This window comes from Heliangelus exortis, chromosome 12 (genome assembly GCF_036169615.1).
Source record: "Heliangelus exortis chromosome 12, bHelExo1.hap1, whole genome shotgun sequence".
Taxonomy (NCBI): domain Eukaryota; kingdom Metazoa; phylum Chordata; class Aves; order Apodiformes; family Trochilidae; genus Heliangelus; species Heliangelus exortis.
The window spans coordinates 13,898,825-13,921,864 of record NC_092433.1 but is presented as its reverse complement, the minus strand read 5'-3'; the positions used below and the strand labels follow the sequence as shown (position 1 = coordinate 13,921,864).

General features: G+C 41.2%; 1 protein-coding gene across 1 annotated transcript in view; it reads right to left on the bottom strand.

Annotated features, from left to right (window-relative positions):
• PTPRG (protein tyrosine phosphatase receptor type G) overlaps positions 1-23,040 on the bottom strand; it is a 385,824-nt gene that overhangs the window by 21,250 nt on the left and 341,534 nt on the right. Inside the window, exons 14-15 of the mRNA XM_071756171.1 lie at positions 17,885-17,976; positions 5,541-5,632 (exon numbers count right to left, since the gene is read on the bottom strand). Coding sequence (XP_071612272.1) covers positions 5,541-5,632; positions 17,885-17,976 — 184 coding nt within the window. The remainder of the gene's footprint in view (positions 1-5,540; positions 5,633-17,884; positions 17,977-23,040) is intronic.

Here is a 23,040-nt window from a genome sequence, read left to right as displayed (position 1 = left end):
GGTTAGTAACAGAAAGCCCAGAAAGCTGAACTGCATTTACTGCTTCTTTTAAATTTAACTGTTAAGTCACGATGCCAACTTCTTAGGGTAGGTCAAGCAGTGAGAAAAGAATCAAGGACTCCATCAAGACCCTTTCCTGCAGCAATCCTTCCTCCTCCAGCTTCTCAGTGCTGCTTCCCTTTGGCTTCAGTACAGCAATGCACAGACTGAGAATACATTCATTATGGCGATTTTGGGCCAGGGTTATAAAACGTTTCCCAGTGCAGCCAGCTCTGTTAGCAGCATGCTTTTGAAATGGCATCTTGCTACTGCCAAATTCCTTGGTGTAGATGCAGTTATAAGCATGTCTATGGTGTAAACTGGGTCTAATCTGTAAGGGATGCCAATCTGACCACACCGTGTTTTCAGTGTTTCAAGAAATGTGCAAAGTGCAGTGTTATCTCTGTTCAGTGCAGCCCTTTGCTAGAGAATAACATTCTGAGGTCACTGGTTAAAAAGAGATAGTGACCCCTGCCCTGAGCAGCAGCAACCGTGAGAATAACGTTAGCAAATCCCTGCCACATCACTGAAGATATAGATTTATGTTATTTCCTTACATTTCAGGACATTTAGAAGAAGGTGCCACTGGAGTATAAAGATATTTTCAATTTATGTGACGAGGGAGCTAGACAGCCTGCCTCCAAGTTCAGTGAGCCTGTTCAGACTCCAAATTGGCAATGAATCATTACACTCACACAGCCACAGGCAGGAGAGGTCTGGGGAGATTGCATTCACCCACTCTAATCACTCCTGCAGCAGCAGTGACCAATCCACTCCAGAATTAGGGAGGAGGGAAATAAAACTGTGTGATCTCAGAAAGCCAAATGCTGTGGTAGACTATGAAAATTCACAGTTAGTTTTGGGGATGGAGGGTGATTTCTTTATGCTTAGTGTTCCTTTCTTAGAGCAAAAGGTCACAACTACTTAAAAAACTTACTGTGTTATTCCTGAAACTGGCCAGGGAGAGGGAGTGAAAAGCTTTGCTGTGGGAGGTGGCACTTCACACTCTTTGATACAAGACTTTGGAGGGCACATGCCCTGAATAGGCAGACTGACTATCAGGAGAATAGAGGATGACAAATGTGACCTCAGTTTTTAAAATGAGATCCAGAGGGGACATCAGGCAGCACAGCCCACTAAATTTGCCTTCTCTGTGGGGCAAACTGCTAGACACTGCAATAAATAGCAGTTAGTGACTGCCTCTAACACGCTGTGGAGTGTGTCTCTGAAGAAGTCCATAGGTAAGAACAGTCTGGAAAAGAACGGCATATTTGGATTTCTAAAAGGCTTTGGAAAAGGCCTTTCAAGAAACACCACTTAAAAGACTGGTCTTCCTTAGAGCAGAAGGAAAAATCTCCTCCTATACTGGTAGTTTAAAGGTGGGATTTGCTCTCTGGAATTGTCAGTATTCAGATTTCACCAGTGGGACATTATGGGGACCTAATCTATTCACAGAAGGACTACAGAAAAGAAAGTGTGTGTTTATGATACAAAATTATTCAGGATAACTAGAACAAAAGCTGTTTGCAAAGGGAAGGAGAACAATCTCACTGTGCTGAGTGGCTGAGTGATAAAACAGCAACTGAAATTCAATGTTGATAAATGCAAAGTGATGTACTTGGGAAAAACAACCCTAACTACACACACATACTGACAGGTTCCCAATTTGCTATTGCCACTCAGAGATGAGACCTTTGGGTCACAGCTGATAGTTTCCTGGAGGTGTCAGTTGAGTGCTCACTAGTTGTTAAAAAACAAATAGTATGTTAAGAAGGAGGAAAGTAATAGAAAAAAACACCCAGAAAACTGAACTCTGCAGTAAACCCACTCATTAAACGCTGCACAAAAAGGGCATGGTAAAGGAAAAATAAAAGGTAAAGAGGGAACAAGTCATCCTAATTCTAGAATGGTTGTCAAATAAACAAATAGTTTAGACTTCTTCAGATTTAAAAACAGATAAGATTAAGGGGGAATATGAGGGAGGCAGACAGAATCATGCAAGGCCTTTAAGTGCACAGGGTTGTACTTTGTAATGCAAAAACTAGGAGGTGCCAAGCAAAGTTATTAGGCATGAGTTAAAAGCAAAAGGAAGTCTATTCTTGTGGAACAAATTGTAGAATTCATTGCCATGGGATGCTTTGGACACCAGAGTTTAAAAGGGTTCAAGAGGCAGTTAGAAATTTGTGGAAGAAAGATCCATCAAGGACTATTAAACATAATGATGCTAAGAGAATCTCTGGCTAGACAAGAAGTAGATGCAATCTCAGGCTCAGGAAGCCTCTCAGTCTCTGTTCAGTCTTGCCACCAGTGCTGCCCTCTAAAAATGTGTTATCTACCCCTGTATCCCAAAGGAAGACAGTGCTGGAACTAGCTGAGAGTAAGACAAAAAAAACCAAACCTCCCTGAACTTTTTTTCAGTATTTGGTTAAACAAATTCCAAGATGGAATACAAAGAGTTATATCAGAGACCAGACTGGTGATGCAGGATTGTGGGCTTCATTTAAAAAAAGCTTTTTGTGGGTTAGTATTAAATTTGGCCTCATATTTCTAGCTTATATAAAAAACCAGAAGATTTATGATACTCAAAGGAAATCTTAACAATTCTGCATACACAAGAAAGCCCAGCTACCACCAGACAATAAAGCTGGCTACTTGCACTATGACTACCCCAAAGGAATAAGGATTTATTTTGGATGTACTTTCCAAGGAAAGATTTGTGAGTTCCAGGTCTTTTTTCCTCTTCACATAAAATGCTTTCTAAGCACATTCACAAAATATTTAGCTGTAATTATAGCTCATTTTAAGAGAAGGAGGCAATATTCACACAATTTACTTTCAAAGGAATCTTCTTCCTGTAAAAAACAACTCAATACAACCCATAATACAATGCCAAAGACACAGGAAAAGGCTTACACCAAACACTATCAACAAACAAATGAAGAATGTTTACCATGTACATGGGGCAGTGTTTGTTTGTGCCTAGAGAATTCTTTCCTTCCTGAGGTTCTACCATAAAACCTCCTGCCACAGAGACTTCTGAAGAGATTTTTTGGTCCTTTCCTCATTTATACAAAATCTCAGTCACTGGCCACCTCTGGGAAGATTTATTTATTCTACAATATTGATAAATATTGGCATCTCCTTGCCACTTTCCTATCTCTTCCTTTTAGATGTAAAAACCAGATTTTTTTGCTAAAAAGCCTGCATGAGAGCAGAACCTAACAGCTCTTCTCAGAAGTTCCCCAGGCATGAGGGCACAATATGTATGTGGTACTTTTCATGCAAGGTGAGTGGCCCCGTAACACTGGATTTTCTGTTTCAGCTAGAATCCCACCATTTCTCCATAAAACATCAGCTAAGTCTTCATTGCAGCTGCGAGATACAATTCCAGCACACACACCCCATCCTGGCTGGATCTGATCTTCCAATTGCTCCTGTACAAATGTAACCTGGGGCTCCTCTGTCCCTCAGCCAACAGAGCTCTGAGTCACTTTAGACACTCAGAAATATTTAACCTACAGACTTTATAAACAATCCTGTGTTTCACTCTTCTGTCCCATCACTGTAAATCATAAGGAAGAAAACAGGCCAACAAAGCATCAGCAGGGCAGAACATAAGCAATAGAAGGCAGCTGGATGGTTTACCCTAGACAGTGATCACCTCCTTCCTGTTTCTTCTCCTCACTCTAAGAGATTTCACTTACTCCTTAGGAAGCTGAAACCTCAGCTTTGAGGAAAAACATCTTTAGTAGCTACACTGACTTCAAAGCAAGGGCTCAAATCTTTAAGCCAGCACAGGGAACAGAATTTGGTTGATGCAGAGCTCAACATCCCTTCAGAGGGACCTCTGTGTCCCCTGGAACAGGACTGATGGGCCAAAGCTATCTCTGCTGCCAGAGTGTGGCTCTCACAGCAGAGAGAAAAGGAAAGGGAAAAACAGGGCTATTAGAAGAGGGTTTTCCTTTGCTGAAACACGAGCTGAAGGTGTCCAACATTTGTTAATAGCAGCGATCTTGCGACAGCTGAAGCAAAGCCTGCTTAAAGCCAGACCAAGTTTACAGATGTGTTGCTGATTATTTTGAATAATTAAATGGTGTAAAACCCCAGCTGTGATGAATAGCACTGGGGTCACAATTCATAAATAATTGAGAAGAGTGAGTCGCATTTGATCATCCTGATCAAATTCTGCTCTCTGGAGAATAAATGTTTGTCCTGAATACCATCAACATTGTTAAATGCCTCAATATTCCTGCTCAGCCATCCAGCCAGCAGTCAATTGAACTAAATCACTTTAACACCTTACACATTTGCCTTTCCTCATGAATACAAAACGTTTCTAACTAACACAATGGTTTTTGGGCATTAGACAAAGCAGCCAGTCTTTATAGACAGTAACCAAACAGCTACAATAAATGTTTTAAATGATCCCATTAAAAACAATCTCTGCATACAGACTTGTCTTTACTGCAGTAAGTGAAGAAGCCACAGACAGGAGGCCACCTATTCTGTTTCATTGCCTTGTTTGTAAGCAAAGCTGCTTCTCTGATTCTCATGCAGCACACAAATGCATCTCCTTTTGCTGGTGGGGCAGCCAGCACCACAGCTCTGTGCTGTTTCCTGGGGCTCCTGCTTCCCAATAATTTCAAAAGCTCAGCAGTGACTGTGATTAGAGTAGACAAAAGAAATGCCTAAAAAATAGCCAGAGAATACTGACTGGTGCTTGTTAGGGCCTGACTCAGCAACCTGTCCTCATACTGTGTGCTGTTTACCATGCTTGCACAATATATTTGGTAACCCAGAGGTGGAAAACTACTTTTACTTCGTTGAAATTACTTCCAATTTGTAGCAGATTTACAGGTCAGAATCTGTCCTAAAGTGGTAACAATATGTCAACTTTAAAATAGTCACATTATGTAAATAGCACCAACTAAATCCCAATGCCTTCCTCCTTGGTTTTACTGGAACAAAATAACCAATGACTTTAACAGTGATCATTCCTGGCTGAGCAGAGCATGGACAAGGACTCCAGGAACTGACCCATAATTTGGGTTTTCATAAAAGACCAAATTCTACTATTCTTACTCATAGTGAGCACTGCTTTACTTCTTTGGGCTACTCAGTGGGTATGTGACTTCTCATTGTGACTAAAAGGAGCAAATTCTGGACCAACAAGAGTAAAATAAGATGTAGATTGTAAGAAAAGACTGGAGTTAAGGGTAACTGCTTCTATCTTGATGTTGTTCCTGGGGAACTGCTGGGAGATTTTCCTATTTAGTAAAAACCTAGGAGGGTCCCCCCTTAAAAGCACCAAATCTGTGGTAGTTAGAAAGCATCTGTAAAATTTCAGTCCCACATTGCTCATACCTGGTGGCAAACTGGTATTTCCCTATTTCTTCTGATACATTTGAGTATTGCATTTACTGTACATGATAGATGTCTCTACACGGTCTCTACCTACTACTGCACAATTAACATTTTATAGGTGGATCATCAAATCATACCTCAAAGTCTTCTGAGAACCCATGCTGGTTATTAGAATACAGCTCACTGATGTGTTTAACAAACTGCTTGACTGGAATTGCTTCCATATCATCTGTGGAAAGAAAAGATATTCAGAGTTGCTATTTGTCTCATACATAAATCTTCAGGAGAGAAAGTCTTCACTCTATCACTGAGATCTGAGTTCCCAGGGCAGAACTAGTTTGACATGTGATAATAAGAAATCTTGATGAATCTGGCCAATTTTGAAGTAAACTCTTCATATTATATTTCCAATTCTAAGCACTGCTGTCATGAATACTTAGAGTTTGCTCCCCCTGATGATAATTTACAAAGTCCAATTGAAGTTCAAGGATTGTTGAGTTTGTGTCTGCAGCTTGAAGATGGCTGTAGATGGGATGGAGTTACCTCCTCTCCTTCCACATTGTATAAAAAGAACAGAAGAGAACCAGGATATGAAAATACAGTAGACAATTGCCCACAGTAAATTTTTACTGGACTGTGCAGAGCCACAGACTTTTTCTCCTGAAAGTTAATAACTTTTTCCCTTTTATACCATGATGTAGAATCCAAATGGACTTATCACAAACCTGACTCTGAGCAGAAGAACAGAGAGCACAACACCCACACTAATTTGAGTCCTCTCATGCCAGACACTATTCATAACATTGAATATGTATTGCACTAGACCATTTGTTCTTGCTCAGCACAGTGCAAATTCCACCCAACGTACCCATAAATCATCCACAGACATTTTCTTAAAATAAAGAAGTCAAAGGCTTGAACTGAAGACAAACAAGACTGCTTCAAGCACCTGGGACTCTGGATAGATTCTAATAAAGCTGGGTGTAGGATGGCTGCCTCATTTCTCTCTCTTTCTCCCTCTCTCCAAAAAGGCCTAGATGTTGTTATAACCACCACTGAAGTTGGTGCAAACACTGTGCTTGCCAAGATTCATTAGTTAATATTTTCATGTCTGGCATTTAGAAAATGTAAATTGCTATAAAACTGTGATTACTTTCAGCATGTGAAATAATCTATTTCCTCATGGTTACTATTGTCTGATTGCATGATTTTATGGCAATATTCTGGTATTTATATATTCCATTTAATATTTTTCTGAAGATTGCATCCAGTTTATGTTTACTCCCAGTAACTCAGTTGTATATTTTTGCTCCCATTTAGAAGCCATATGGTTTGGTGCTACAGCTGCATTATAATCTGGATTCTTTTCCTTTTGAACATCTACATTATGATAGAAAAAATCCAAATATTTCTACAGATACTTAGCAAAATTTAACGATAAATAAATAGATGTGACATTTACTGAATTCAGAGTGAAAGATCTTTGGCAGCTAAAACCTCTAAGCTGTCACATATGCTTTTCTTAGCAAAGGGTATGAAGATCTGTATGTGTAAATGAGGTTCTACTTTGGCAAGAATTTTATAGATCCCTGACAATCCGATTTCTTTCCAGCTGATGGCAGTTAATATTGACCACATCCATACTTCTCTACTCTTATTTTATCAGGTAATGCTGTAAGGCAGCTTTTTGCATCTATTGACATTTTCAGATTTCAATCAGCTCTCTTCTGTTTCATTTAAAAGAGCCAATTGTTAAATATAAGTTTGCAATCTGATTGCCTCTGAGTACAGTAATACTACTTTAATTAACCATGTGCCCATTTACAGAATAATACAGAATTCAAAACATTTGACAAGTGCATGCTCAGCACAGTAAAAAGCTGCAACATGCAGAAATGCTGTCTCTTTAGAATATTTAACTGATAACATTTATTCTATGTAAGTGAGAACATTATTGTCTCATAACAACATTCATATTAATATGTTTGCAGCCAAGACACTTGAACGGAAAGTGAAACAGCAAACAGCAAGACCCTGTAAAACAATCTTTGCTCTCCTGAAAAGCAACCCATAAATCCTACATTTCCTTGAAAATAACTTGTGCTGTGATAGCAATTTCACATACTCTCACAAGGAAAGTTCCATAGTTACTATTTGTTTTTTTCCTGAGCAGTCTGGCTCAGCTGAGACCAACTGAGATCTAGGATTCACTGTGGCAGACCAGTGTGTCCAATTTAATTTTGCAGAAGGCAGAACTTAATTTTAATTGTGGTCTGTGAGCCAAAAAATACATTATAGATAACTTGTTCTCCAGCCCATTGAATTCCCACCAATTTCAAGGATGGGTCTTGCACCAGAGAACCATGGCAAAATATGGTTAGTTTTCTTTTTACTATCATCACTGCATGGTGGCAGTGTGTCTCCACCTTTTATAGCCACAGCTAATTCACTTCTCTGTTATCCCTATCCTTCATTGTTTCTCCTTTTTCCTCTTCTGCATTTTCACTTCCAGCTCCCTTCAGAAGCCTTAATCCTACGCAGTTTCTTACCCTATTTGATAACAGGGCCAACAATTTAAACATTAAATAAATTAAATAGGAAATGCTGTTGACATATGAGCTCACTGGGTGAGAGGAACCTTATGCTGCTGAAGCTGAGACTAATCCTGGTGGGAAATGCACAGCACAGAGGGCACATGCAGCCACAGCCTTGTCCCCTGTCCATAGCCACAGGACAGCAGCTCTCTGGAAGATGCAGTCTGTTTCAATGACCAATGAAACAGAAAAGTGCTAAAATAATTTGCGACCGTATTTTTCTATTCATGACCTTCAACTCCAAACTCCCAGCCAGGCACACAAATCTCTGGAGCTGGGGTATCTGCTTAAATACCCCAGACCACAGTGCAGACCTCCAGTAAAATATGTACTGGTCCACTCAGCACTCTTGAACAATTTCTGCTTTCACAGTAGCTGAAGACAGCTGTGACCTTCTCTAAGAAAACCAACAGATGTAGCTAAATGCACAGAATATGCTTTTTCTTGCACTATCATCATTCCAAAGGCTTTGATTAAGCCTTCTTTCCACCTTAAGACAAATAGACTTCAGTGACTATAATTCCTTTAGTCGATTGAAGAGATTAATGGAATCCTATAATGGCTAATGAGGAGCTCTCTCAGTCATTCTGAACATATTCCCCTTAGCACCATATACTTTTTCCCATCCAAAAGCAAGAGTGACATTTGATACTCCCAGTAGGATGCTTACATTTTGCAAGACCTACACAACATTCAAAGCAGAATATGGAAACATTTTAGCAAGACACCTTCACCTCCAAGACTGCAAATACAATTACAGGTCTGTCTAGCTTAGGTTTAGCCATCTGTTTTATCAGTGTCATTAAAGTGATTCTGGATCTATATCTCTATAAAATATGAGCTGAATCTGGCACCATACTAATGCACTAACACTGTTTTGGTTTATGAAGAGAAAGAAGTAATCTTAGATGGACAAGGGCAAAAGTCTACAGAATGTTAAAATAATGATACGTATATATAATATTATAAATAATGTAATTTATAATAATATTCTAATATTCTTTATAATCATACACACCTGAAGCTGTCAGGTGGAGGGCATGTTTATTCACTATGCCAGATATTTAACACATGGGTGTAGTTTCCATCTTCACATGATGGTTCAAGACAAGTGCCTGAGAGCAGCATCAAAAACAGAAAACCAAAGGGGACTACAGTGGAGCTCATTTCCTGCCACAAAGGGTGAATGCCAGGAAGAAAGTCAGGTTTGTTAAAAAAACCCCATTATTGTAGAGGAAAACCTTCACTCGCACCTCATTTTTTAAAGAAATGGCAATTGACTACACAGAACACTTAATAATTCCTTCAGAATACAGCCACCTTCAAAAGAAGCTTAGAGTGTATAGAAGCAATCAAGTTTGAACAGGGTTACCTTTACAGTTTGGATAATTAGTAATCCCACCAGGAAGGATTTTCCCCTATCTCTCTCTTAATAAGTGGCCTTTGTAATGTTAAAGCAATAGGGACCAATTTCAAAAGAAAAATGGGATGTCGTATCAGAGATGGCATTTCCACATAATAAGATCTCAGATTCATTTTGATTCATTTATAGCCTGAGAGCTCACTGGATAGGTTAGTGGCACTGGATTGAAATAGATGGGTTTGGGTCAGAAGTTAATCCAGAAGGTCAAAACCAAATAGCTTCCTCATATTACCTTTGTCTAGTTTGGAGTTTTGGTGTTTCTGAAGACCAGACATTTGACACAGACACAGAAATCTTGGTAAGCAAATTCTCCAACATCTTTCATTCCCTTTGTAAATGCTTTCTGTTTTTCAGCTATTATCTTACCCAGTCTACTAAATCCAATACACTCCTCGTACCTTATGCTTTACTTTTTAATGTGCAAGCTTTTCCCATTTGTTTGTTAGACACTGCACTTCAGTCTCCTCATTTGCAAATCCACCTGGATCCCTGTGCCATAGCTGTCACATGGCTCGGCCCATCTGCTCCAACAGCAGCCACTTACTGCACTGCTCAGCAGCCCTGTGCCACCCCTTGCCTTTCAGCAACACCTCCATCAATTCTCAGCCTGCTCTTCACAGCTGGCTTCAGCCAAAGGACAAGGGGTTTCTCCCAGTCCTCTCTCCCTGCCTGCGAGGTTGAGCAGTGAACTGAATCCGTCTGCTGCTCTGGGTGATGAATATAAGAAAGGTTTAATTGATTGGTGGGGAAGAGGAAGAAGGATTAGCTGTCAGGAGGGTAGAAGGGTTGATCCTACTCATTACCATGAGGAAGAGTAAAGTGACAGGGAAACTGCCCTTTCTGAAGGCAGCACGAACCTAACCTGTCTTATGACAATCATGAAACCAGTGACATTGTTAGTGACATTAATCCTGGAGAATCCACTCTCCATAGCACATATCCTCACAGTTCTCATCTTCTGCAGAAAAAGTTTTGCCAATTGGAAAGAAATATCTAGCAGTAGCCTCACAGTAGGGCTAGATTTGACCTCTTAACTCACTGAAAAATAATGTATCTGACAAATGATGTCCCATATCCACAGCAAACAAGCACCTTTCTTTTCCCAGCAGCCTGGGATTGACCCTGGGATGTCAATCCATCTTCCACCCTCTTGTTCTCTGCTACTGGAGGGGACACTGAATGCAGTCCCAGGATTTCTTTTTATATATTTATTTTACTGTTAACTGCAGTCAGTGAGGTTTATAGATATTTATTTTTTACAAAGAGGGATGGAAAAATTCTGCAAGCAGCTGGAATACCTAGCATCAATATCCAGCATGCATATTATTTAAAACTAAGTTTAACAGCTACTCTGTAGGCTACAAATATATATCAGAGTATAGGCTGTTGAGCTATAGCAAAAGCTTCCCTTCATCTGCAGCACTGTAACCAAGTAACCAGGTGGAGAGCAATTCCAATAGATTCATTTCCACAACAAGCAATGGGGCACTTGTAGCTCAGATTTAAATAGGACCTGTGCAAATGTGCCACATAATATGGAAGTGCACACAACAAAAAGTACTAAATGGGGATGTAAAACTCAGGTCTGTATTTGGTCTGTCTCTAGTAAAGTTGCTGATCATAAAGAATATTGCAATATTTAATAGTATGCCCTTGGGTAAAATTTGGCCCCAGCAGAGGTTATTGAGAACTCGAATCAGCTCCAAGAAGGTCAGGTGTTCATCTCTACAGAGAAGCTTGAACAAAAATCTCTGAACCTACAGATTGAGCGTATGCCCTGAAGTGCACACACAGGGGTCAGAAACTTCACATGCAGCTCAGATTTGGGCACTGCCTGAATTTGTAATGTTCGAGCAGGCAATTCCACATCCAGATTCTACCCTAAGTTGTGTGAAAACTGGATTCCACAAGTAATTCTATGTGTAAAAATAGGTGGTGCCCAGATTTCCCCAAACCATTTTTGATTTAAGTTGATTTATACACACTTACGTGGTCAGAGCCTTTAATTCTGCAGTATATTGCTTTTCCTTGTTTAACTGTCTAAAAATAAGAATGTAACTGAGCCATTGTGTTTCCTTTGACATAATTTTTTTCTGATTGAGCACATTGCTTGCTGTATAAAAAGTGATCAGAAATATAAGAATAGTTTTATTTGTATAGCCTGAGTATCAACTAATTTATAATAAAACAAAGTCATAAAAAACCTTTTAGTATTGAGAAGCTGTCTGCTTTCTGTGGAGATCATACATGCATAAATACTAAAAAGGCAGAAGGTTCCATTCTAGGAGATCAAACTACCTACTGAAGCCCTTTAAGGCTGGCTTCCTCCTGAAGTCACCGCTGTCAATAATTAAGACAAGTTATAAATTAAAATAAATTAAGATAAATAATAAATTACTAAGGGTTAATTATTTGGGACACCATTTCTCATTACTGCAATGGTTTTGTAATCACGTGTTTATCAGAACCTGTTTATCCTAAAAATGCCTTTCAAAGTGAAAAGGCAAGGAAAACACTGTGAATACATTTGAAAGTCCTGGGTAGCTGGAAAAACACAAAAGTCCTTCCAGCAAGATAATTGCTATCTATTTGTTATAATCAAGTCAAATGAACATTAGGGCAGGTTTCTGATAAAGGACAGACACATGAAAAAAGCAGAATAAGAAAAATCACCTGTGTAATATTGTAGCTACATTAATCTCTCTTGCTTCAAGATTTAATCTACTACATTGCTATTAGCCATGCATCAGTCAGGAATATAAAGATGTTAATGATAAAACTTTATATGTGTCAAAATAAGAGCTCAGTTTAAATCTGCCTGTACAAATCTTAGATTAGGTTATTGTTAATTATAAATGTAATATCAATACAATTCTTCCCTTTAAGCAAAGAACCAATTTCAGTCCAAGGGAATGAAATAATGCGAATTTTCTCTTAGCAGAGACATTAAGCATGATTTTATTTGGTATTGCCTGCTAAGAAACATGATTTTCATCTCACACATTTCCATACTCAGGTCCCAGTCGTGCCATCAATTACATACACGGCTCACATTTAAGCCATGGAGGTTCAACTCCAGGGCTCTGCAGTCCAATGTGATGGCACTCAGAAAAGGATCTAACTCTATTTCACATGGCCACCATGGAAACATGGTTTGGGGTGACTAAGCCAGTCTGAAGCCTCCATTACCAGTACCATGATTAGATACCATACCATACCATAAATTCTTCACTGTGCTGCAGAAGCAGCAGTTTATAGCAGGGGAAAAAGGAAGGTGGATGTTCCCTAAAATACCTTGATATTTTCTTGGCTTCAGAGGACGGCTGTGTGTGCAATATTGCATTCATGAATTTAATTGAAGTTGAAGATAGGTACAATTCACAATATGGTGCTGGAACATAAAATCCACAGGGAGCAGAAAGCAGAAATAAAGTCTTAAACAGCTGAAGAGCACTACCTCTGTGCTCAGTGAAGAGCTTCATGCCCTTGAGAAATAAGCCTTCCACTTTTCCTTGTGCCTTGCCAGTCTCCAGTATACTGTCAGTGTTGGCCACAGATGTGTCCTGGTGCTCTGCTCTTTAGCTCTTGGGATGCAACCTGAGACAGCTACATCTTAGAAGAAAACAGTAAAATACCAAGCTCCTGTTGTCAAGCTGCAGTTTCCTTGTTAAATGCAATACCTCTTGGTACAATCTCTGAAAAGAAAATGTTGCAGGGTGGATGCTAGCAGAAGGTATCAGAAGTGGGGGAGATGAGCTTGTAAAAAACACATCAAGTCTAACCACTGATGTTCATCAGCAGAGGTTGAAGGAATAAGAAAGAAAGTTCAAAGTTCTGAAGGGATTTAACAGAAAGCAGGAGTAAGTTGGGACTTCTAGCCATGAGAAGCAGAGAAAAATGAAGGATGGAAATGGCTGTGCTGGTCTTCACACCCTTGCATGAAGTGGTCAGGACATCTTTTCACTGCAACATATTTGGCTACTCCACTATCTCCTTGGCCCATGCACTCATACTGAGTCACTCTTGAAGAAGCATGAGAGTGTTTCTCTGTCAGATTCTGCCACTGGCTATTTTAAATACAGCATTCATGAACTCCAGTACTAGTTTAAAAAAATTCATTTACTGCCCCCTTTACAACCAAAACTACGTGCACTGGGAAATGCTCCTGAGCCTTGCAGTCTAGACACAGCTGAAATAACTGGCATCACATCTGAGACATCTTACTTCCACTAAAAATAGTGGAAGACATCTGGAATAATATGCTAAATGAATCAGCTGCACTGGGCAGCCGTTGTGTTCTTTATGAGCCATGTTTCCCTGGACTGAGGTCAAGACTATGCAGAGTTTTGAATTTTGCCATAGGCTCAAGCCTCAAGTGTCTCTGTCCTGAGCTGACAACTCCTGCTGACAGGAGTGCCACAGCATTCATTGTGGCCTTAGGCTGGACAGGGAACCAGTAAAGTCCCAGCAAGCTCCAGAATGATGCACCACCCAAAAGCATGAAACCTTGGAAATTAAGGAGATGAGAAGAGTAGATGTGGAATTTGTACTGATTTCACTATTTGATATCCAAGTTGCAGAGAGGTGCAACTTGTGCACTGCTATCACAGTCTTGCAATAAGAACAAAGGAAACCTGAAAAAAGGGTGCATTTTGTTTGTCAGTGCTGCAAAACACATAGGTCTGCAGCTACAATGCTGCTGCTTTTCTTACTTATCCAACTCCATTGAAAAGAATCAAATACAAAAATATTTAACCAGATATTGACTAGCTAAGGGAAAAAAAACCCTAAAAGGAACAGGTTTTTCTCAGCTGGTTTGCTGAGAAAGAGATCTTGCCAAGACCAAATGTTACAGTGAAGAAATCCAGGCAAAGATGATACAGAGGTGGCCAAAACTAACTGAGTGTGGAGGTAAAGAGAGAAGACACGGAGAAATAATTTTGCTGGGCTGAATGGCAGGGGAGTTTCAGAAATCTGCCATTGATTACAGATGCATTTCTGTCAGGTGCAAGGCTTATGTGAGTTTAGATTTATACCTCAGTTGTAATATCCAGTGGGTGACTCCGTTAATGATATCTCCTTTGTCCTGAGATCAAGCAGTGCAGATAATTATGAATAATGATAATGATTTGGGTCTCAGAGTAAAGTTGCACAGATAAGCACATGCCTATGGGTGATGTGGCTTCATGCACAATAATTAAGCACATTTGCCACGGGAAGAGAAATAGAAAATGGGTAAAATCATTCCTTTAGATTTTGGACCTGGAAAGATGTACTGTGTGCCTATTGCAGGTAGCTGGCAGACTGGTTTTAGATTTCATATACCTGAGAAAATAGAGGGTTTGCCTAAACAAGAGCAGAATGTGGTGCAGAAATAAACACAAAAGTTACCCCTGAGCATGCAAACATGTCACAGAGCAGAGTGGTGGCACACAGAGACATCAGTGACACTTCTCAAACCTCTCAAGCTGCTTCAGGACATTGCTGTGCCTGGCTGCAAGGCACCTGGCAGAACCACCCCACACCTGGGCCAGGACCAGCCAACCCAAACCTGCTCAGCTTCTCCAACTGGCAGCTCACTGCATGCTGTAGATGGGCCTTGGCAAGGCTCCTAAACGTCTGCAGACACATTGCACTAAATTGCCATCAGTGTGGCCACTTGGATGTAACTGAGAATAGAAGTTGGGTCTATTGAATTGTAAGACACGGATGCATGGTTCCACATGGATCTATCCAAATTTCTTTTGTAAGGATAGGGTTTCACAGGCTAACAAGGTTACTTTGAAAAGCTTGCTTTTGTGAAAATGCCACTTATATTTTGCTTCTAGGATCAACATGGCAAGTAAGACTTTCTCACACCCTCTGGCAGTTTCCAGAGGAAAAGTTCAGAGGCTTATTTTATCAGCTGCTATCAGTTCAAAGGAGAATTTTGTCATTTAATGTTTTTAAGGCATTTCAGTGGGTTGCCTACGTGGGAGCAGCAGCTGACACCAGAGAAGAGTGTCATTTAGCAGCACGTATATGGGGACCTCTTCTACATCTCCAAAAAAGGAAAACGTTTAGGAGAGTTTCAAGATCTTTCCAGGCAGATCTTTCCACCTTTGGAAAAAGCCAACATAGCTGGAATTCATCTGTACTAACTTTGAGACTCATTACAGACTCCCTGTGCAGATAATACACAAAGAGAGAGGCATGTCCAGATGGTGATTTGGCTTTTGATGCCCTGAATAGCTTTACTCAGTGCCAAGATCAAGTTCATCAGTTCATTCTCTCTTAAGACCTTCTGGGCATGACTCAGCTTCAGATTAAGGGACCTCCATTTAAATGTCTCTACACAGGTGTCCAAATGTCTATTGTAGCCACAAAAAATTCTGGTCATTAAGTTGGGGATTCAAAGGATGGATTTACCTTTGCATCCAACCAGACTAAGCCTCTGTCTAAGGGCCAGCTCTTCAAATGCCTTAGAAGTCATCAGCAGTCCTTGCAGATTTTTAACTACAAAGCTTCTTCGAGTGTCTTGAAGCTCTTGCTCAGCAGGTGCCTTAATCTGCAGTGCCCATTATCAGGGGTGAGCAGCTCTTAGTATTACCAGACTTGAGCAGACCACAGTGTGCATTGCAGTGACATGGGCATCGTGTCAGTCCCATGCTGTGGTCCAACAGCCTGGCTTGTTCTAGTCATGGGAAGATGTCCCCAAAAAGCAGTGTTCTTCCATTCTCAATCACTTCTTGTTCCATGCTAAGAATGGCTGGTGGAGACACACTGGGATATGTGCTGGCCTTACCATACCTGTCACCTGCACAGCTTTAACAGAACTCCTACAGCCTGTGCTATAATTTAATATGAATTCCATCCAGTCTTCAACGGACTGACCATCAAGGCATCCCTGTGAAACAGGGAAGAACCCCTGTCTCAACAACACAGACCACAGCACAAAAAGATGGAGCTTTCTGCTGGTTTCTCTCCTTAACAGAAAATTGCCTCAGTCACAGTATAAAAACCTATACTTGTCCAAGGAGACATTTCTCTTGAGGGGTGATTTTTTCTCTTCCCACTGCCTTATGCACATAATCCCCCAGGTCTGGACACTGCTCTGCACAGAGACCACATTAGCCCACCCTCCCCTTCCTCACAAGCTGTAAGAGGAGGCATGGTGGGACCACTAAACTGACTGCCAAAAGCACCCCCAACAGGGAGATGCTCCTCCAGCTTTCAGAATGGGAAGAATGGACCTCTCCAATTATTTAGGTTCTTTTGTGAAAACTCATTGCAGGTGGTAAAAAGCTAAAACCTCCCATTTCCAATTACCCCAGAGGAAAAGAAGGGTGGCTCCCTGCTAAGGAAGTGGTCAGGACTTACAGCATATTCTGCCCGAGAAAGGAGAGGAGATGATAGTATGTTTTATTTTATTTTCATTAGCTCAGCATCAGACTACGAGGCACACTGCCTAGCATTTTCTGCAGCAATGTTATAGCTAACCTTTCATATTAGTTCCCACGGGTACTTTGAAAGACTCTTTCTAGAAAGGAGTTACACGCCTACTGAATAAAATCAAGGAAAATGTAAGAGCATTCTTTCACTTTCCTAGGACACGTGTTTCTTCAGCATCTCAGAGATGGCTTTGAATGTGTTTTGGTAAAATGAATCTAATTAGCTACAGATTGAATCCTAGACCAACGACACAAATTACAGAATATGTGAAGGAAGCTGAAAACACCTTAAGGCAACAAGTACAAGCATCTGACAGACTGAGGTCAGTACAGGATTCTGAGTATCTTAACTCTGCCTGTGAAACTGAGAAACATCAAACAAGGCAGTGGCTGCAAAGGCCACTAACACCGAGCTGCTCTCTGTCATCACAGCTTAAAGGGAACTGGATCCTGCACGTGGTAATTCCCAGGGGAAATGCCTCCTGAAGAGAGTACAGCACTAAGCTCTGCCCTCAGCTTTGCTCTCAGTATAGCTGAGAGGGGAATGTGACCTTTGGTAGCTTGATTAATACCAAATTAACAGATGGCTTCGGACTTTACTTGAGATTGTTTGCTTATGCCTCTGCCTTGCTTTGCTCCCGGAGACCCAGCAGACACTGAAAGCGGGGGCCAACTCCCCTGCTCTCAAGAGAGCATCAGGTCTGAATATCCCTCATCCCCAACCTGTCCTGATGGAGCAGCTGGTTTCCCCCTGGATGCCTCAGTGTTTTTAAGAAGTGTTGCTCATGCTTTTGACATTTTACAAAGGTTATTCTGAAATTTCTATTAAAACCATGTGGGAGAGGTGCCTATGGAAAAATACAGCACTGGCATTCAGAGACCCATTCAGAGCACCTTAAATTAAATGAAGCAGCACTGATACAACAAATTTCTTCCAAAAACCCCATGATTTATCACAAGCATAACCTTCTCTACTTTATGTAATTAAAACAGACTCCAAGTAGCACAAACACAGGAGATTAAGCCCGTCTTACCTGGAATAGGTATAATGGGAATACTTTCATTGGGAACGACCCGGGGGGAACTGCTGTCCTCCACATAGAAATGAGCAGTCTGAAAACACTTTCTGTTAGAAGAAAAAAAATAGATTCAGGGTGTGAAAAACTGTTCTCTGAATCAATAGCCAAAAAACTTTTGCACATGTTCTGCTTCTCCATTTCAGTTCCATTTCTGCTCTGTACTTTCAGACATTACAGTTTTAAAACATCGATGCGTGAAAACATATGTGCATCTTCTACAACTACAATCCTAATTCAGATTCTGGTGTGCTCTAATTTATTGACATCTGACACCCACCCATTGTAAATGCCTCTGCATATTATTGCCAAGTACTATCAAATATGAAATTACACTCAAAATAGTTAGTGGTTGCAGGTTTCAAATTCATCATTCAGAAAGAAATTCTGCACACAGAAAACATATTCAGCATACAGTTCAAGCCAAAACCCACCAATGACACCAGCATTTCCAGGGAAAAGACACTTTCTGTAAAAGCTTCTACTGTGTATCAGCCAACAGAGAGTAATACAGCATCCGTAACTGTCAGGATGTTCTTCTATGAAAGTTATACTTCAAACATTACACTTTTTTTGCTCGTTTTTTTTTTAACACTAAAACCATAAACGCTAAAGCCTTATCCCATCCTCTCCTGCAAACTTGTATTACACACACTGCTACAGAAAAATGCCACAGACACTTATCCTGGGCCCAAGGGCTCACCTCTGAAAAGGCCTATAAAGATAAGAACTTAAATCTACCTGACTCTTTTTTACCTGTATTTAATGCAAAGCAGAGAGCACAAGCTGGTCATCACTGAAAAGGTACTGAGCACAATAACATCAAGAGATCCGAGGAGACTCTGCATGGTGATGTTAACTGAGGCAGGGTTTTCCAACACCAGCGTCACTGCTCATTGCTGACTTAATGAGCTGCTTGAGGCTGGAACTGAATTTTTAATGAGTCTTTCTTGGTGTGAGCAGCTATTGTGGCAGGAGAAGGGTCTGCTCTCATCTGTCAGGGTGCTAAACAATAGCTTCCCATCGCAGCAAGATCCCCGTCACTGCAGCCCTTAGTGAACTGCTCCTCATCACCTGGGCAAAGTTTGCAGGCAGCCTTGTGAGCGAAGCCCTTTGTCAAGTTGCCAGTTAACTTCCTGCAACATATTTACATGTAGTGGCTTACAAGTTCCTGCCTTGCAGTCTGCTTCTCTCTAATTCAGGCATTGTGGTCTCCGTAGAGAACCCACTCTACAGAGCTGGCTTTGCTGACTTTGTCGAAGTAATTTGTGCTTCCTTTGTTTTTATCATCCATACATGCCAGAGAGCAAAAAAAGTCACTGAAAATCAAACCACTCTCTTAGGCAAAAGCAGAAACTGAAATAACCATGGGCACTTGCTTTCTGTGCACAACCACAGTGCTTTAGAATGCAAGGACATGCTACAGGAGCACAAGTACAACTTAATACAGAAGCAGAAGAGAGCAGATTTCACAGCATGGAGTAACTGTCTCGGAGCAGCTTTCTATTTTCAGGCACAATGTCTTGCATTGTGCTGAAGTTATTTATTTAGTGCATATGCTTTTGTTAAGAAATGCCATAAGGTGAAGTCACACACAAGGATGCAAGATGTGCAATAGTCTCACAGCATTTAGAAACATCAGTTGAACTCCCCCCACCCTACTTGGTCCCCGCTCTCATTTTTTTTGGCAGCCTTTATTTTGGACAATGCACACCCTGGGGGCACGCAGCAGAATAAATCAGTCACACATAAGGAAGAAACTATGAATATGAAACAGGCAAAATGTTCCTGATTTTGATGTATTTGGGACTCTTTCCCTTGAGTCAATACTACAAAAATCCTTGAACAGCTTCTCCCGGTAATGAAGGCCTTAAGAAGGTGTTTGATATAAAGACAGACCTTTACGTAGGGATTTACAGGATTTAAAAAAGCTGATGATACTTAAGAAAGGCAATTTTTTTCTGTAATTTGTTATTTTATATTCTGAGAGGCTCTGATAGCCTGGCATTATGGTTTTTTTATGCAGCCATAAGACAGCTTTTTCTTAATAGCCTCAAAACATGTAATTGTGTTGGATAATCACATCATGAGATATTGTAAGGCCCCCGATGGCAATGGCTGAATAGCCAGTCCAGTGAACACAATGTTTGAATAACAATGTATTAAATTAATACTTCACATAGTAAAGTTTTCTGCAATCATTAATAGCAATTAACAATTTTGTATTTTATTCCTGGAAAACCTTCTGTAGCTGTTTTAAAAAGGCAGTCACCATGGAATTTGACAAAAGGTTTTCTCAAGTCACAAACATCACACTAAAATACACTCTTGTCTTACACATATACATACATAATGCAGTGCTGGGTACTGGCACACTGAGGGAAGATATGCCTCTTAAACTCTTTTTTTTGTTTTCTTTTTTTCCCACACATGCTCCTAATTGTAAATATTACAAGTTGAGCCACTACAGCTGAGCTTGCTGTGCACAGGCCACTGCATCCCTGTCCTGGTGACTCCATCCAGGTCTGAGGGACTCTCACTGACAGTGGAAGGCAGCACTGATGGGACCATGGAGGCTCAAAATTGAGAGTAGGATGAAGTGGACTGATCATTGAAAGACCTTTTACAATAGGTTTCACAAACTTGCTGGATGAATTTTCCAGCAAGTTCTGTTTACTGGGTGTGTTTTCTACTCTTGAATCTCTCCTCTGTGCAGCTCCAGGAGGGAGGGCACATCTTGGGGCACCAGGAAGATGCATCTAGGCCCCCAGTTTGGATGATGTTAATTTTTCAGCCTGGGACCCACTGGGTGAGGAAATATCTGGGCCCAAAAAGAGCCTTTTGCAGTAATAAATACTGATAGCTGGTATCAAGGCAGCTATTTGACAGCTAAAGACATTGAAGACAATTTAGTATCTGCTGCTTTCTCCCCCAGTTTAGAATGCTCCTTTCCATCCCCTGGCATTTCCCCTACCCCTTACCTTTCCCTCAGTACACAAACCTTAAGTGGCAGTAGTTGCTAAGGCTACAAGAGGCTGCAGTAAATCTGTGTGCCTATATGGGGAGGGCTGGATAAAGGAAAAGGATGAGAACAGAAAATTGCTTGTTTCGAGTCACTGGAGAAGCAGCCACAGAGAGAGGCGGGAGTGGATGCAGGGTAAGGCAAACTGGAAGTCTACAGCTGTTTTCACACAAGCACTTTAACCTATAACTCTTAATCCCAGGGTGTACAGATGTGCAGGTGTTTGCACCTGTGTGCCCACTTGCTCAGGAGACCAACACTATCAGCAGAAAAAAACAGCACATTTTTTTCTGAACAGAGCAGTCCTTAGTCCTGCATAAGATATCAGGACTTGTCAATGCCATAAATTATTATTAAAATCTTAACATCGGAAACCCTGATTTTAGAATATTTCTTGCATTTCTGCAGTACTGCAGAGGAAAAGCAAATCACAGCCTTGACTTCACTTCCAAGATTTCGGAGAGCCCACAGCTTTTCTGCAAAATACCAGAGTCTGTTGTCTCTGAAATATGCCTATGTGCAGTGAAGCACATCGTTTTCTCTAGCCCCATATGTTTTTTGCCTCCCTTTCCCTGGGGTACAATAACTGTGTGAGATTGTGGTGATCAGACACACAGTTGCCACATATGGACCAAAATGCAGAAAGTAAAACACTGAGAGATTAGCATCTCCCCGGAGAAGAAGCTGAGGCAGGGTCTGGAATGCAAAGCTGACATGAGGGAGAGCATCCCCCTGCCCAGCATCTTTTTTTTGCAGAGATACTGGCAGTGGGTTATTAAAGCAAACTAACAGGATGCCAGGTCCAGACAAGCAGCACATTATTATCAAGCTGCAAGCATAAAAATACATCAAGAGATGGTCCTGATTAGCTGGGTTAAATGCTTCTTCCATCTCTGCTGAGCAAAATACCCGATTTGCTTCTGTAGAGATGCCTCGTGAGATTTGGACACTCAGAACACATTTCCTTGGATATTAGTTAATAAATATCAAGCAGCTTCTCCTTTAAACTCTTCTAAAAGCGAGAGGGACAAGCAGATCACATAATGGCCTGAAAGCATGGATGCATTTTATTTTTGTGTAGAAGATAGCACCTTAGTGTTTAGTTAATGCTGCCTCCAATCCAAGCACACAGAGTGGATGGCAGTCGATGGGAGAGCTGGGAATAGCTCTGAGGGCAGCATTTGGCCTTTACTCCTCTGTACTCTGTCTAGAGCAGGCAGCTTCCCCTGATCTGTGCTGACAGGCGAGGGATCTGTGCTGTTTTGGAGCAGCTGAGGCAGGGAGAAAAGGAGCAAGGGATTATTGTGGAGGGGTAGGTGTTTGCCTCTGCAGTGGCTGCTGAAACCACCATGACAGAGGCTGAACACAGGACAGAAGTCAAAGGAGAACACTCTGCTTTCTGAGGACAGCCAGGAGCTGTGTCCTGCCTCGCACACTGAAATATGTGGCATGGTCATTGCTCCCTTGTTCACTAGGGATCTACTCCTTCTTCCAGGAGTGTCTGTGGCATACAGCAGAGTGTATCCCCTCTCCAAGGCTAGCCAGATTTACACTACTTTATTTCTATTATAGCATCTAGGAGCATCTTGCAATTACTCCCTTCTCAGGTCATTACCTCCTAATGCATTCAGGGGCAGATAGCTTGAAAGAGCCCCGGAAGCCTCTCCAATACTGCTAAAGCAGGGCAACCACTGTCTTCAAGCAAAACCTTCCTCTGGAAACAGCCCCCACAAATGGGCCTGCTGGAGAATGTTCAGGTATTAATGAGGATACCAGTAATCCTTGCAGCCACGCTACTGTCATACACAGGACTTAGCTGGTGAGCAGGACAGGCAAGATCGAAGAGGAGTTCAACCCCAGCATCTGTAACAGTCTCTAAACCAGACTGCACAGGACATGGCTTTGTCTTTGTCTTTGTCAAATGCAACCAGGGCTACAGGCATTCATTCACCACGCTCCTCCATCATGGGCTGGGGGGTGCTGTTCTGCAAAGAGCTGTCAAATGAGGATCCAGAGACAGGAAACAATCCCTTTCACTACCTCTGCACATTCATTCTCACTTTCAATAGAAGAAAAGCTGCTTCAGATTCTC